Below are 16,457 nucleotides of genomic sequence, written 5' to 3'. Positions count from 1 at the left end.
TCAGCAGGAAGAATGCAATGATAGCTGTGCATGCCAGATTCCTGTTATGCATTTAGGGCCACAGCCCATCTCAGGACTCTTTAGGCTTTTCATCTTTTCTTTGGCAGGATTACTACTGAAAATTGAATCCTCAAAACTTCTCATCAAGAAAAAAGATTTAATGGTTAATGAGAGGAAAATCAAGGTTTCTCAATCTATTTTTTATTTATGAGCAGTTTTCCCCTTTTGAATGTAACAGTTTCTCATAGGAAAGGCAAAATCCAGACCAATGAAATTATCTATCAGTGATAGACATGAAAGGCAAATATCCTGTGCAGTCAGAACATGATTATTTTGGAAAGAGGGACAAGATTAAGAAAAAGGCAAAGAAGCCTCCAAAATGATGACAAATGAATACCAAAACATTATTCCTTATGTGACCCAAAACTAGCTTAACTTTGTGAATCCTTCTTAATCATACAATCCTACAGGATGGAAATGCTAAACACAAATAATAATTCCATACACTGAGAGAGTTACAGTTTAAATAAAATTAGTCCTCTGGATATTTTTCCATTTCTCAGTGGTTATGTTTGGGTTACAGAAGTTATTAACCTTCCAGCCTAGGAGTTGACAGGCAGATGTTAGCCAAAATTATTTACTGATTTGAGATCTCACCTGCAAAAACAAAATTGCTAATAATGACTGCAAAAACTAAAGCAATATTTACCCGATTTCTATGCAAATACTACAACAAATAAATCTTATTTTCTAATCCCACTTGAAGTAAATAAAAACAACAAATAAACATTTATAGCCCACAGTATTGTGTCAAATGTGGAAAAATAATTATCAAAAATTTTTTCTCCCTCAGCTAGGAAGGGTTTCTAAGTGCTAGTCTTCAAAAACACAGATAAATATCTGATCAATAAAAATTAACTTAATATCAAATAATTCTAATAATACTAATCAATAAAATTTAAAAACTGGTAAATTACAGAAGAAACTAAATTTGTATGGAAAGTTGAGTTAAACACAAACACATCCAAGGTACAACAAAGTCATCAAGGTTTCAATAATGCTATTTTTAAGTCTTCTGACAAAGGTGAGGGAGTATTTGAGCTATTCTCCTTGGGCAATTTTGCACTTTACATATAAAAATAGCCAAATACACGTTTTCCTCATTATCCTTCATAATCTTAAAAGGTCTAAGCAGCTCATTACCCAGAAAGTTAGCAATACTAAGGTAGAAAATGGCTACATGCTCAGAATTATGAGGATACTAAAGCTCTGGTATCATCTTTGCCCAGTTGTTTTAAATAGTGTACTGCTTTCTAAGTGTGTATTTCTGCTCAAGATCTGTCCAATTATCACAATGACAGATGTTATTATCATCAAATTTCTATGTGCATTAACATTCAAAATAATACTAAAAGCAGCAAAATGCCACTTGGAAAATATGCACATAACAGTTCACAAGGTATCCAACACTGACAACTGCATTATTGTCACCCACAGCTCGTATCTTTGTACTAAATACAAGTTCTCCTTTTACAAAGAAAGTCTTTGAAATTCTGACCATGTTACTGGTAAAAACAATGAGCCAGCCAAAGGACTGAAGTACCTGGTGAATCCATCACATGAAGGAGAAAGAGATGAAGAAGCATTCTGCCTTTCAGGCATAGTATTTTATTTCATGTAAGTCCTAAATGAAGGGTTTCATCTGCATTGCTTTGAGTGCACTTCTGGCAATATTTCTGAGGTGGGACAGACCATGACTTGGAATAGACTGCCATGCTACCCAGACTTCTATTTATGTCCCACAATGAAAACACGCAGGCAGGCCAACACCTGCACTCCTTTGGGATGCTCCTAAAATGCAAAGTTGGATACAAACATTTCAAGTGCAATATAACTGAAGACAGTTCTCCTCAAACTCGAAGCACATAAAAAGTGATTTGTGCACATGCTTCTTTCTGCACAAAGAAACTGATTTTTCTGTACGGGCAATAGTTTCAAAGCCTTCCAAACACTGATGCACTAATCAAAATTACTCAATTCACTCCCTACTTCATTAACCTAGATTTTTCTATTATTTCTCTCAAGTAAAACTAGCTGCCATCTCATCCAGAGAAAGATGAAATCCACAGATGACAAGGATTACCACTATTGTACAGTTACCAAACTACTGAGGTTGTATTAGCTTTGGGTTGAAAAATTGAAACATCATTTGTATTGTTAAAGAAGTTAAATGGACTGTTAAAGAAGTTAAAAATGTGGTCATGATAGTGATACTCATTCATTAGCTGAAAATTCCCTCAGTCTTGCATTGGTTCTCTTGGTTCCCATCTCAATTCCTGTTATAATACCTCTGTAGATTGAAATAAAAGCATTTTCTCCCTGCAGGATCTTGAGGAAGGAGGGAAGCGATGCAATGGAAAATCTGGGAACTGCATGCACATCTCCCATAGACATGCATCATGCATAGGGCAAAGAAAAATCCCAACAGTGAGAATGCGTGAGGAGGAGATGGGAATAAATCTGAAGTTGTACTGTACCACGCTTTATCACAGAAGTAATGGACTAACTTCTCAACTCCTTGCCAATAGCATAATGGAAAGCAGAGACAAGAAAAAGACAAGGACAATGATGTCAGAGGACCAAGACAAAACAATGAGCAATTGCCATGACAGAACTGCAACTTCACCATTTTAATTGCAATTACCATGTCCCCCATTGGTTTTTAATCCTCCTTCAAGAAACAAAAGTAGCAACAGTATTTAATTAATGCAGTGCAAACACATTTATAGCACGACCTGCATGAATACCTTTGCTCTTACAACTTCAAGGTTTTTAGCAGTTATCTCTTACATTCCAAATACTGCAACTAAAATTTGTGTGCGTTATTACAACTGTATACAAGAAAAATTTTTGTATCCATTCATATTATGTTCAGTATCTAACCCTGAACAGCAAGGTCATTAAAAGCACAACATTCCACCCTTGGATCATATTGCCTTCATTTTTAATAACTCATCTTCCTAACAACTCACTCATGAGTTGGAAGAGATGACTGCCACAGGTTCTTTTTGGAAAGGGGTGGAAGGGAAGGGTCACAAACCCTGTTATGCAATTCTTTCATTTCCTCATCAATTCTGCCATCCTTCCTCTCACTGCCTTGGCACAGGGTAAGCTGTCATGTCATGTGCAGACACAGCCCTGCTGAAAGGCTGCATCAGAGACCTCTCATTTTCCACCTCTGGAAAGCTTCAATATTTCAGACCTTCAATCTGTGGCATTGGATAATACCTTCTTTTTGATCTTTTTTTTTTCTTTCCCTTTGATCTAGCTGTATTATATCCATATTTCAGCATTAAAACATAAGATTCTGCAGTATGGAGAATGACCTCAAATAATGACACAAAACAATTTTATTTTTTTTAAAGCATCATTCACCACAGCCATGAGGCTAATAAAATAATTAGTAATGTAGCAAAACATTTTTTTTTTCCTGCATAGTCTGTACAGAAACCCCAACTTGGAAAACTTTATTTTCTTCAAAGAAAAATTCATTCAAGTAACATATAACTACATTGAGGCAGATATTTAATCCACAAATGTAGATGTATATGTGCAGCAAGACTAAATCAAGGGGGTTTTTTGCAAACATAAATTTAGTTAGGTACAAGAGACACTTCTCTTGTAGTTGACTCTGCAAGTACTAAAGTTGGGAGGAAATGAGTTTTTCCTAAAAGACTATTCTTCATATAGCTGAACAATCTTGGAGCAAAAATAATTACATAAAAAAAGACAGTACTGTAATGATTCCAGGATGTTTTTAATAATTTGTCACAGAACTTTCCAGCTAATGCTCTGGAGCAATTTGGTTCTACTAACACAAACACTTTGTACACCCTACAAAGCTGTGTTGGTCCATAAAGCTTTGGAAACATTTCAGCACTGAGCAACATGTCTTTGTTTAAAAGAAAATGCATGAAAAAGAACAGCCTGGATCTGGTTTATAGTCACTGGGCATAGAGTAGCTTTCTTCCTGGTTAAAACAAGCTGTGTGTCACCTGCTAGAATTGCTTAGATTATCCCTATCTGTAATACTTGCACACAAAAAGTCTACATCTTCTGGAACTTACACAGTAAGTGGCAATGTAACAATGGCAATGCTTGAATAACAAATCAGTTTTGATCAGCATTTCAGTGTGGAGAAGAACTTCGGGTTAGGTAAGGAGTCCAGAGAAGGTGGTGCAATATTCTTGTACTACAACACAAACTCACAATTGCTTCCTTACCAATGTGTACTCTAAATGTTTGTTTCTAGAGCCGCATCATTAAAGCTCCAGAACACAAATTGAAAGGGTTTAACTGTATTAAACGAAGTTTGAGATGTCATCAAAATATGACCTATAACCAAATGAAAAATAAGATACCATTACACAGGAGTTTAGTTAAGACACGAGGGAATTACAGGAACAAAATTAAATAGTTTTGATTCCTAAAATGACAAAATTAATGTACTGTTATCAAAGCGTTCATGAAACACAAAGTGCTGAATTGTTTCCAAGGCTAGTGAAAAACCATGAAATTAATAAGTGTGGATATATTAAAAATTAATTGTCATTAAAAGTGTAAAACATATATCCAATGCTGAAGTGTATTGCAGTGCAGTGATATGCTAAAGCAAGTTCAGCAGCAGGTGTTCTGACATTGTTACTAGTGCTTACAGAGAATCATAAACCTACACTAGTGTAATATTACCTAGCAGGGATATATTTCGTGTCCTGTACAGCAGGAGGGAAATAATTTTTAGTTTTTTATACACTGTAATATGAATGGTTAACAGATTTACACCCTCATAATCTACAGTGCCTGTAAGTGATCTATGTATCCATCAGCTATCAACAGCACAGTGAAGAATCCTGCAGAATATGCAGAGATGATATTTTAGGTTCACGATCCAGAAGTTAAGAGAGAAGTGCTTGATTTCCAAGTCTATACAGAAAAACACAACCAGACAAAACCTGAGGCTATTTCATGTTACCATTGTACATCTTCTCTGTATTATTGCAAAAGAACACTGAAATTAATACTGCAGGCTGTCCTACACTCAGTGGTGATGCCCAAGTCACCATCTGCCTTAAAACCCCATATTTGTTATCATACCAGCTCAAAAACCTGAACACTGAAACCATTGAACCAAGTGGGAAAGAAGGATACTAGTGACCATTGCAGTAATATTCTACTTTATAGAACTGTGATAAATCACTGATTTTTTCAAGAATTTCATTTAAAGTGTCTACGAAACCTCATAAATTATACTTTATTCTCGGTATTGCTCTATAGAATAAACCCAAGGCTTAAAGAAAAAAGTTAGGAACACTCCACTAGTAGAAACTAACTTGCCTAAACAATACATTAGCTTTAGTTTCAGTTAACTAATTAGGGGCCCATTTTTATTTACTTCCTTTACTAGCAATTCATTGAATGCAATATATAAGATGCATACTAAAAACATCCAACCTACTTCAGTAATAAAAGTTTACTACAGGATCCCGAGTAAGAGGCCACCCTTGTTAGTGGAGAGATGAGGTGGAGGCTCAGAAAAATAGCAAGATCAGCAAGCAAAGTTTTCTTCTTCAGCTAAGCAGCCACTGTGAATAATGTGACACCAGAGGCTCACATGGCAGCTGGGACATCATCCTTCCATTCTGACTCTCTGGTCATGAAGCCTCAAAACCATAACATTTAAATGATCCTTGTCTGTTGCCAAGGATCTGATCTCCTTGTCTGTTGATAGGACAGTGAATCATCCAGGCTGGCCCATCCATTCACCAACAGAAGGCACAATCATCAGATTTTGGGGTTTTACATTCATTACACACACTGAGTCCCACATCAAACACCACAGAGAAATGAAGCACATCCCTTACTGCACAAAGAAAAGCCCATGAAACAGGCTGTGTGTTCCTGATGAGTTGTTTACATGAACACTGTCACAGAAACATCAAGAGAGTATCTGAAGCACAGTTTACAAAATATTAGATTTTGGTTTTTTTCTGGTGATTGATATAAGTAAGGATCATTGCAGTGAAATATATAAGTTTAGTTTTCCAAGGTACAGCTTACTCTTCAGATTTCCATTGGCCCTGGAAATCTTACTTTGTTTCCATAAGTTTACTTTTCCATTATTTCTTGTCCAAATACACTCTTGAGCTTTGCTATGCAAGCACTGTAATTTGCAAATTACAGTACATTTTAAAAATATAACTTTAGCATTATGAAGTAGTTATATTTCTTCAAACACTTATCTGTTCAAAATGAAATACCGAAGCACAAAATAAGACTTACCATTTTTCTATGTCTATGTAAGCATACAGTTTTAAAATCAGCAATTGTCTTTTGTTTTGCAGATCCAAGCCAAGTGAACAAATGCATTTTACATCAGCCCACATTGTAGCTAGCACATAAGGAACGTTAATAAATCATGCAAGTTGTGCAACAGCCACTTCAGTATAAGAGAAGCCTTTTTACAACAAATACCAGGAGAAGGGGGAAACAAATTAGTTTGAGGGAAGCCATTCTGCAAAGTTAAAACTTTTTGTGAGAGACAATGCAAGTGACACTTTCCCAGCAACACTTTTCTGCACGACCACGACGCGTTGACGTGAACAGACCCACAGGTGCGCGTGCGGACGCGTGAGCAAACAGAACACACACGGACAGGAGAGTGCATCACAGCCATGGAAAACAGGGAAATGCAGCAAGCAAGACTGATGTTAAGACAAGACTGGAAACAAGGGCCTACTCAGGTTTGCCTGAAGAACTGCTGAGGTCTATTGGCATTTAATAACTGTTATAAAGCTCAGAGTTGTAGCTGCTCGTAGGCTGGCCGAAGGAAGCGGTTTGTTAGGCACAGACTATCGTGTATGCCTGGAGATGTGCCTGAGAGGAGGAGACTACGAGATGAACAGTGCGTGCAAAGGGGAAGCTTCTACTGGAACACGGTGAGGGAGATGAGTGAGAGGTACAGACTCACTCTGTCTGCGGTGCGGTGGAACACTCCGAGGGATGCCCTGGAATGAGCCCTGCCAGGGAGAGAAGGAGGGAGCAGAATACCCACCCTGTGCAGAAAGAGAGAGGGGGAGAAGTATAATAAAAAAAGAGAACGGAAAAACAAGACACCAAAAAGCCACACCATTCTTTTTTGCCCCAGAAAGGTATCATTATATTTCCAGTTGCTCTACTTTGTAAATGTTCCATGCTACCAAAGCCCAGATGTCCTAAACTAGTCAGAAATCTTATAAACTACCTCCATTTTTGTTCAATATATAACACACTTCTGTCCAAGATAGTTTTGGGGGAAGTGTACAGAAACTGAGCTTTTCATGATTATAAACACATGAAAAAATTGTATTTATACAGCTTTCAAAAGTATTTTAGAAAATGCCTCACCAAGTAGTAGCTTGCTTAGTTCTAATCTACTGGAAAACCATTAAACTTTAGATTACAACATAAATTTCTAATGCATAGAAACAAATTTTCCAGCAAGTCCTGGTGCTTTAGAGGTCACTTTACTCCAATTTCATCACAATTATTTATTGTGGAAGAGGTGACACAGAACTGTTTTCCTTGCACTTTGCTCTTGGAGCATGAGTCTTCTGTGAAAGGATGAGGGAACTGTGCAGATCCATGCAGTGCAGGCTTTGCCTGTCAGAACTCTCAAAACACCACAAATGTGACAAAGTAATTTTCTTATTACTTTTCCTTTTTCCCCACATCCTTACCTTTGCAAATCCAAGCTGCAACTTCCCTCTTAAACAACACAATCTTGATTTCCTATTTCAGCAGAATAAGTTTACATATTTCCAATCCTTTTGCCAAGCTGAAAACTGCTTTTCTAAGTCCTGCAACACAGGTACTACAATAATGACTGTCCCACTGCCTCCTAACCACCTAACTGTGGCTACTCTGAGAGCCAGCAGGCTGAAGGAATCTGAACAGCATCCACATGACATAAAACAGGAACTCAGTTTGCCCCTTCTCTCCAGATTCTCTGCTGCAGACCATACTGCCACAGCTGGACAAATAAAGCATTTGACTTCCATGCTTCTTCTAAAACAATGTTAAACATCACATTACTTCCAGAAATAAATATTTCTGCTTTTATTTGTTTAGGAGAGTTTTAAACACCTTTCTGGTCCAGTTATCCTTACCTAATCAGATTTTAGCCAGGTTTCAGTACTGCTAGGATGAAACTTAACACATGCATTTAACCAAGCCTTAGAACCTGCTAGTCAGAAAACTTTTCATCTAGAACAGGAAATAAAGAAAAAAGCCTGACAAGACTCCTTCATTGTTCTTCAGAAGTTGAGACAAAATGAGTATTGCAGCAAAATCTGAGGGGAAAAATGAAACAAGTTCTTCAGTTTGATTATCTCTAGATGGAAGTATTGATTACCTAATGTGTTCTTACAGTCCTCCATCAATGGTCATTAAGGTCACAATTTTTAGACTGCTGCATGAATGTACTGGAACAGTACTAGCTTCATTCAAGCAATGTGACAAAATAATATAATGTGCTGAAGAGGTACATACATTAAATTGTACTGAGAACACAATGTATCAATCAGTGAGTGATGAGGAAGTTACCAAATGCTTTGGATTTTCATAGCAGGGTACAAAAGAACACATTTTACAGGTTTGTTGACATTTCATCCAAAATTATTTCAGGGTACTGGAACACTAAGACAAACTTTCCATTCTCTAAACATAACTGAATCTCCACACAGTAGAAAGCACATTATCACCAGGCACAAGTCTGATTTTGCAGAGACTCATCTGAGTTGGCAATGGACTTTTTCCAGACTTCCTTGAAATTTTTAACACATTAAGAGGGGAGGTAAAAATTTTATATCCTCTCCCTTGTACTCTTTGAAAAGAGAGATTAAGAGAAGCACAAGCCATCTGAGCTACATAATAGTTAAGATGCTATTGTAAAGGCAATGAAATATTTACATGGCTTGATACATTGCAGAAATTTTTTAAGCATCCATATTAGCACTTCAAAGCACAGCACTAAGTACAGCCTTCTCACTAATTCTTCATGCTACTTTAAAATTTCTCTGACTGGAGAGGTAAATGAAGAAAGTGCAAGTAACTTCCTTGCCTGCTGAACTGAACTGGTCTCCAGGCATATTTTGATCCCCTTCTCCCAAATGCTGCAGTTGACATTACTCCACATAGATCAGTTTCAAATAAATGCCAGGTTTCTTTTTTTGTAATTAATTAATAACTAAATAAAAATTTCCTAAAAATACCCAAAACAAGGGCTGTACATCAAGTAAGGTAATTAAAATCAACATCAATTGAAAAAATAAGGATCAGCAGATACAGCACTGGGAATGTATTAAGATGAGTGCTATGACTTAAACTGATTATAAAAATTACAAAGGATGTACCAATCCCATTGATATAGCATATAAGATTTAAGTATCTGCAAATATGCCTGGCTTACAAAAAGATTAATTTTCTTTTAATAGTAGTTATTGGACAAAACACCAGCAAATTTACCAAGCTTTCTCCTTTAAACATCAACTCATATTCATTTCCTATTACTTATATGTGCACTGAGTTTCCCAAGAAAACCTAAAGAGGAGGAAAAAAAAAACCCCACTAATAAACACATCTCCCCAGATGATGATGGTACATATTCAAAATACACAGAAAATGTGCATTTTCCTACTAAAAGTAAGAAAGAAAAACCTGAATCGCCACTTATTTATTAAATAAGCAAGGAATTCTAGAAGAGAAAGATGAGAACACAACTTACCTCAACTTCTATTAAAAAAAATCAAACCCAAACAAAAAATATCTGATGGGATTCTTCTGGGTTCTGAAGCAACTTTTTCCACTAAGACTTTAATGTTAGAGAGCAGTTTGAACAGTCCCTCCCCATAGCTATTATGTGCATCCAGCCATTACTCCTAAATCCCATTCCTCTTTTATTTTCCAGATACTGGATTTGTGAAATAGCAAAGGCATCCCCAAAGAGCACTGAATCAGAATTTTTTAACATGAGATTCAGGAGTGGAAAAACAGGAGGAGTTGAGATACAGCAGTCTACAAACCAGAAGGAAAAATGTTCTTCTGAGATCCTGATGAATTGTACTATTTATGTTGTACTAAATGCTTTATGAAGTTCTGACTGTAACTGCATTGGGAAAACCTGGTGGCTGTTTCTTCTTTTAAATGCTACTATGAAGACTAAAGCCAGAGTTTTTCATTGTTAGTTATGAGCAGACTTCAACCTTGGAATAAGAAATCACATGAACAAAAGCAATTGCTTCTGCCAGAAAAGGAGAAGCAAAATATTTTTAAGCTATTGCCACACAGTAATTTTAACCTAACAGCCATATATTCCAGTTCTTTTCCCAAGGATACTCCAACATGCAAAACTGCTACTGCTTTAAAGGTCTTTTCTGCTGCAGAAACAAGTATAGCAAAGACCCTTTTTTTTAAATTCATGCAACTGGAGCCTCTGAGCACTTCAATGAGGAGGTGATTTTTGCCACCTCTCACCAAGCACTGCCAGGTGTCTCATACACACTCAGAGCTCCACATCATGAACAAACCTAGAATGAGAAACTTCAACACAGAGGCAAACAAAATGTTTCTGCTGCACTCTTCTCTTACTGGCCTAGTATCCAGAAAGAGATTGTGAATTAGCAGTTCTGACATATAACAGTCTTTCTGAAAGTATTCACATGAAAAATATCACCAACCCAGTTTTATGTGCTAGTTTACACTAAACCAACAAGAAATGCTTGTGAAGGGTTCAAGGACCTCCCTTCCATGTCATGCACAGTCACAGCACAAGAGACAGGTGTACAATATGACCACCTGGTCCAGCTGTGGTTTTGTTTCACCAAGTACATGTATAAGAACATGAAGCAAACAGCAGAGCATTGGACAGGGAGAAAAACCAAGGCTGGATATGAAGATGAACACATACTGTGACTGGACCTCAAGAGCTGCAAGATTATATCAATGGTTGTGAAGCTGACACATACAGGATGTTTAAGGCAGAAGAAGACAGTAAAACCAGAAGGATAACAGTACACAAAGAAAGACAAAGGATTGCAAAGGTTCATTGCAACAACTGACATGAGAGGCTTTGGAATGACAAACTGGAACAAAATTCAAAAGTGGGGTGAAGAATATCTCAGTGCAAACGTAGAGAAAAGATAGAGCAAAGCGCAAAACCATGCATGCTCCCATGCAAACTGACAGGTTCAGTTGTCATACTGGCAGACAAGAATGGACTTGTACACACATTTAGGCAGCAAAGTTCATTCTCATCACTGTGAACTGTTACCAAGGGGAAATACCCAGCTTTTACTGTACACACTATCTTGCATAAGTGGAAGAGAAACCAGCAACTAAGAGGAACTGGTCCTCACAGGCCAGAATCTCCTGCAGGTATCATGGACCAAATTCAAGGCTTTGCAGTTTGTTTGCTTGTCATTTACTTTTTGGCATCAGCCAACATCCTTTCCAGCCCAAGAAATCAAATGATTTATCAACAGAAACTTGACTTCTAACCTCTTTATCCTCAAAGTCTTAAAAATGCCAGTATTTGTTATTAGAGAAACAATCCTGCAAAGGCTTCAAGTCAAGTGTGGCAATAGATGTTCACATTTTTCTTTCTTGTAAGTTGTCCGTTAACATTAATTTCTTCTAGTAATTTTATCTTCTTCCAGGGTTTGATTATTTTCTTCCATGATAGTAGAATCATAAGATATGGTAACTGGAATGATTTCTGTATCAGACACCTGTGACAGATCCTTTTAGAAATATCATGGTCTACCCTGCCAGCAAGTATTTGTACAAGCCTTTATCCCAAGGATGGCTAACCAAGAATAAAACACAAACAATAAGAAGTTACCTAAATTTTGAGCATCCTGACAGGACACTTACAAGAAATACCATGTCACAGACACAGCTGACAGGCAATAGGTAGCTACCTATCAATTTTTAAGAAGTCAAATTTCCCAAACATTTCTTTCCAGCCCCTAGTTTTATTATGTTAGCACTAAATTTCAAGGATTAAGTTAAAGTTACACGATTTCCACTAATGTACATATTTACCTTTAAATATGAAATAAACTAAAAGTACTTTGAAAAACTGTGTCCCTGGAGAGAACAACACCAGACAAGTTTATAGCCACATCAGAATGGGCCATTTTCTAGAAATATTTAATGACAAAGAAACTGTATGAACATGACTTTTAAAACTAGTATGTTTAATGATATCCTATTATTCTAGCATCTACTCTTTATGACACACTACATTAACAATGTTTGTTAGGCACATTTCAGTAAACATTTAAAGTATTCCTTGGAACACTAAATCACTGTGTTCCCAGACTGGTATTAATTCCTGAGGAATAAACACATTGTATCAGTTCTGATTTGTATAGAATATATAGAATTTATAAATAGTCACATTGATTTTTAAAATGTTGATACGTGAGGCACCTAATATCCACCATATTTTAAAATGATGGGCAGGTCAACACTAATAGGAAAAACCTTAAATAGTTAAAATTGAAAACTGTTAACAAACCTAAAGAAGCAAAATGCTAACATGCCTCAAAGAAGCCATTTTGTCATTGCCAAGACTTCAATTACACTTTGGCTTTAAAAAAAACCCAAAAAAACAATCTGTATTAAAAAAGCTAATTTACATAAAAACCCTGATAATTTCATACACAAATATTCGCAATATTTCATTATTTATACCAACATATAGGATCAATAAACATGATTTTTCTTAGTCTTTATACTTAGGTCAAGACCATTAAATTAAATTGAAGAGGATAAAGCAAAACAATTTGTTTAAGAGGTTTTTGGGATTTGAGTAGTGAGAATACTTTTCCTTGGGTGTCTCCTATTTATTGTACTCTTTCTCTCAAGAAAAAAAGATCTGACTGTGTCTCCTTTATATTGCATAAGACATTTTTTGTTACTAGGTTCCAGATCAAAACTTATTTTATACATTAACATGTCTATTAAGCCATGCAAGGAAGCATCCAAATGCATGTTAGCAGAGGAAGCATTAAACCAGAAAGCTGAGTTCTGACCATTAGAACTGAAATTTGACTGCACCAGTCAGACCATTGTTCTTGAAGAAATCCTGCTTTATGGAGTTCCTGTTTCTGTTGGCTGGCAGACAGCCTGTAACTTACAAATATCATGAAGACACTGAACCACCCCCCCCCCCCGCCAAAAAAGCCCAAAACATTCTGCCCAAAACTTCCCAGCTATCAAAAGATCCTGAAAAGCAGCATAGTTTCAAAATTTGCTAATACTCCATGAATTTTCCTAAGGCCTTCATCAATTTCATGAGAAACTTTGCCCATGGATAAAAATACCAAGATGTTTGGACTGGTGTGTGTAAAGATCATATGCCTAGAAATACATATCTGTATCATACACATACATCCACAGACCCAACCATGGACACAGCAAAGGTTCATTTAGCTCTTCTTAAAGATACTGTCCCTTAACCCAAACTTCCTCCTGACAAAAAAAATGTCTTTTTGATCAAAACTACAATATAACTTAAAAAAATATATTGGCCAACCTGACCCAAACCAGACAATTGTGCTGAGTGACTCCTTGTGCTTGAGACAGAAACTCACATTCCCCATCTTCTCCAAAATCTTTGTCTTATCAATAGACAGAAGTTGCACAAGCCAAAACTTAGCAACTAACTTTCCATGACTATTTATCTTGTCTCTGAAGCCATGTGATAAATGAGCTAGAGAAAAGGGAAGTTGGAAAAATAGCCACTAACCTTGCAACAGTTATCAGTGCACAAAAACATCCAATGAACAGCACACACACGAAATTAAATTGGGAAAAAGAAACAATGCAAGAGCTCAGAAGCTCCAAAGTAAAAGGAGAAGAAACAAATGGGATGAAACAAGATGTTCTATGTACATGTGGGAGCAGAAGCATCAAAGCAAACCAAAAGCTACTTAAAGTAATCTTTTGACAGCAGGTTCAGACAGAAAGGTGGTTGGAAAACACGGGTACAGTTGTTTGCCAGTAACTGGTGAACACACTAGTGCTATATATTTAAAAGAGAAATTTTAAAAGGATAGAAGGGGTGACTCATCTTTATTACAAGCTTACATAAAGTAACTTAAGGTAGGATAAAAGCAAAGAAACAAAAAAAAAAAAATCAAACCCATTTTTAGCCTTTTATTAAAATGTCCTAGGTTTTCTAGCTAGAGCAGTAGCTTCAGGATCCAAATGCTATTTGCTGATAACTAACAAAAGCTTTGTTTAGCAAAGGCAATTTCTGCTCATTATATAATATCAAATATGATGTTCCTCCCCCATCTCAAATATTCTATTGGTGTTCCATGAAGAATGTAAATTTTACATAGTGGAAACAAATGTGATCCATGCAACAATATATGGGAATGAAGATGGCTTTTGTCAAAGTGATTTTCACACAATTTTTTTTAAATATTCAAGTTATTAAAATGAATTATAATAAAAAATATTAAACAATATTTACTTCTGCTTTTACACTTATGCACTGAAACTCAGAATACCCTGCTTCTTTTCCTCAACAAATATGAAAGCATCAACAATGAAAATCTGACCAGGAAAAAACCTGAAGAGGTACCTTTCACTTTGAAGTCAGGATATAAGAAAATCTCTTAAGTATGACTAGACATACAGCTTGGATTTACTGTAACTTAAACACTGCAAATGGTGATTATTTAAAGAGAAGATTTCTAAAGTTTAATCATTTATTTTAAAATAAATGTTTGTAGTATTTGTTTACAGAACAGGCCTGCAAAAGAATGCAAGAGTTGCAGAGCAGGAAGCACGCTACTCACAGACAGCACAGAATCTCTTAAACAAGGCTGACTTGTGTGAGAGCCAGGGCTGTACAAGTGGGGAATTAAGGCAGAAAGAGGCACCCCAGCATGAAGGGCCCACTTTACTCACAGAACTCCTCCTCCAGGAGGTCTGCGTGAATTTATCGGCACACGTGCGCACTGCCCCTGCAGGTTTTTGACTCTCCTTCTGGCAGTTACATCTGGTGGCCTTGATCACCCCCAAGAAGAGAAAAAGAAACAAGAATTAGTTAGCCATTAACCAACTAAGCCTCTTGAAAAGTACAGTCAAGGCCCAGTGTTCAAACATGAAGCATGAGTTGACTGTAGAACACAATACGATTAAACTGTAGGAACCACTATTTGCAGTGCTGCACAACTGCTGCTTTTCTCACAGGATATTGAGAAGTAATCCAGAATAAATACTGACTTCTGGAGAGCTTTTCCACTTAAATTTCAGAAGCATCTGAAAGTTCTTCAAGTCATCTTTGTGTCATTACAAATGTAAGTTTTACCCATCTCTACAGCAGAATTCCTCTGCTGCACCAGTTACAGCTTACTCCAGCATTCGGGTACATGACTGAGCAGGCAATAAGAAACTTCCTTCAAGGAATTTTGGCTGATTGTTAAGAGTGAGATTAAGTGTACCCAAAACCCAACACTTATTGCAAAATGCTAGCAAACAAGGTAATTTGGTTTGGTATGCTGTGATCTGGGACTCTGCTGTAGAACAAACACCAAATCTTCATCTTTCAGTTTGGTTTTAGAAGGAATGTTCCTAAGCCAGAGAGGGAGAGGATGAAGATCACAGCTCAGTTTTACTGCACACACCTACAAAAGCACATGTTTAGCATTTTATTAGTGCACAATTACTGTCTCCACAATGATAAATACATATGGTGTGCACCTCTTGGCATCTCATCTACCCTGCCTGTAGGGTCTTGCTGTGGCTATTTCACAAGAATGGTCACAGCAGGTGAAATTACCAGAACCAAATGCAAAGACATACGTAGCAAATCCAAACTCACAATTAAGAGCAGAACGGTAAAAGGCATATGTGACTTTTGCCTGAGGCCTTGTGTCTCCCTGGACCTAATTTAGGATGAAGTGCCCTCTCAACTTGTTCTTAGCTGACAGATTTAATCTATTTAACTTGTTTTGTATGGTTTTCGAAAATAGCAATCAATCTCAGCTTTAAATTCCATGATGTAGCTCTTTATTAAGATAATGGACAGTATTGGAAAGGAGAGGGAGGAAAAAAAACCAGTAACAAAACCTTTAAGCAGAATGATAGGCCCAATCCTTCCCCATTTTTAAAATACTTTAAGTGTAGCCTCATCATTTCCTGTTATTTTTGAGCAGCTTCCAGAATTTTATCTAGGAGTTATTTTATTTTTCAAAATTATTTTGAAAATTGAATACTTTAAATTAAATACTTTAAACATCCTTGCTTAGTGCCACACATAATCATGACCACGTTAATGGAATTAAAGATCCCAAGAGCACAACTTTGAATCCAAACCTACATTTGTTACAGTGGGAGTGTAG

General features: G+C 36.6%; 1 protein-coding gene across 6 annotated transcripts in view; it reads right to left on the bottom strand.

The window, feature by feature from the left end:
- Positions 1–16,457, bottom strand: part of CCSER2 (coiled-coil serine rich protein 2) — a 60,880-nt gene that overhangs the window by 6,435 nt on the left and 37,988 nt on the right. For 4 of the 6 annotated variants that reach the window (XM_079312014.1, XM_079312016.1, XM_079312017.1 and 1 more), the window contains one exon: positions 15,022–15,120. In XM_079312014.1, coding sequence (XP_079168140.1) covers positions 15,022–15,120 — 99 coding nt within the window. Of the gene's footprint in view, positions 1–7,027; positions 7,113–15,021; positions 15,121–16,457 lie in introns of all 6 variants that reach the window. The other 2 variants (XM_079312019.1, XM_079312018.1) reach the window with 1 other exon arrangement.

Source organism: Erithacus rubecula (assembly GCF_903797595.1).
Source record: "Erithacus rubecula genome assembly, chromosome: 9".
NCBI lineage: Eukaryota > Metazoa > Chordata > Aves > Passeriformes > Muscicapidae > Erithacus > Erithacus rubecula.
Note: the sequence above shows the minus strand (reverse complement) of the source record. Positions and strands in the feature narration are given on the sequence as shown.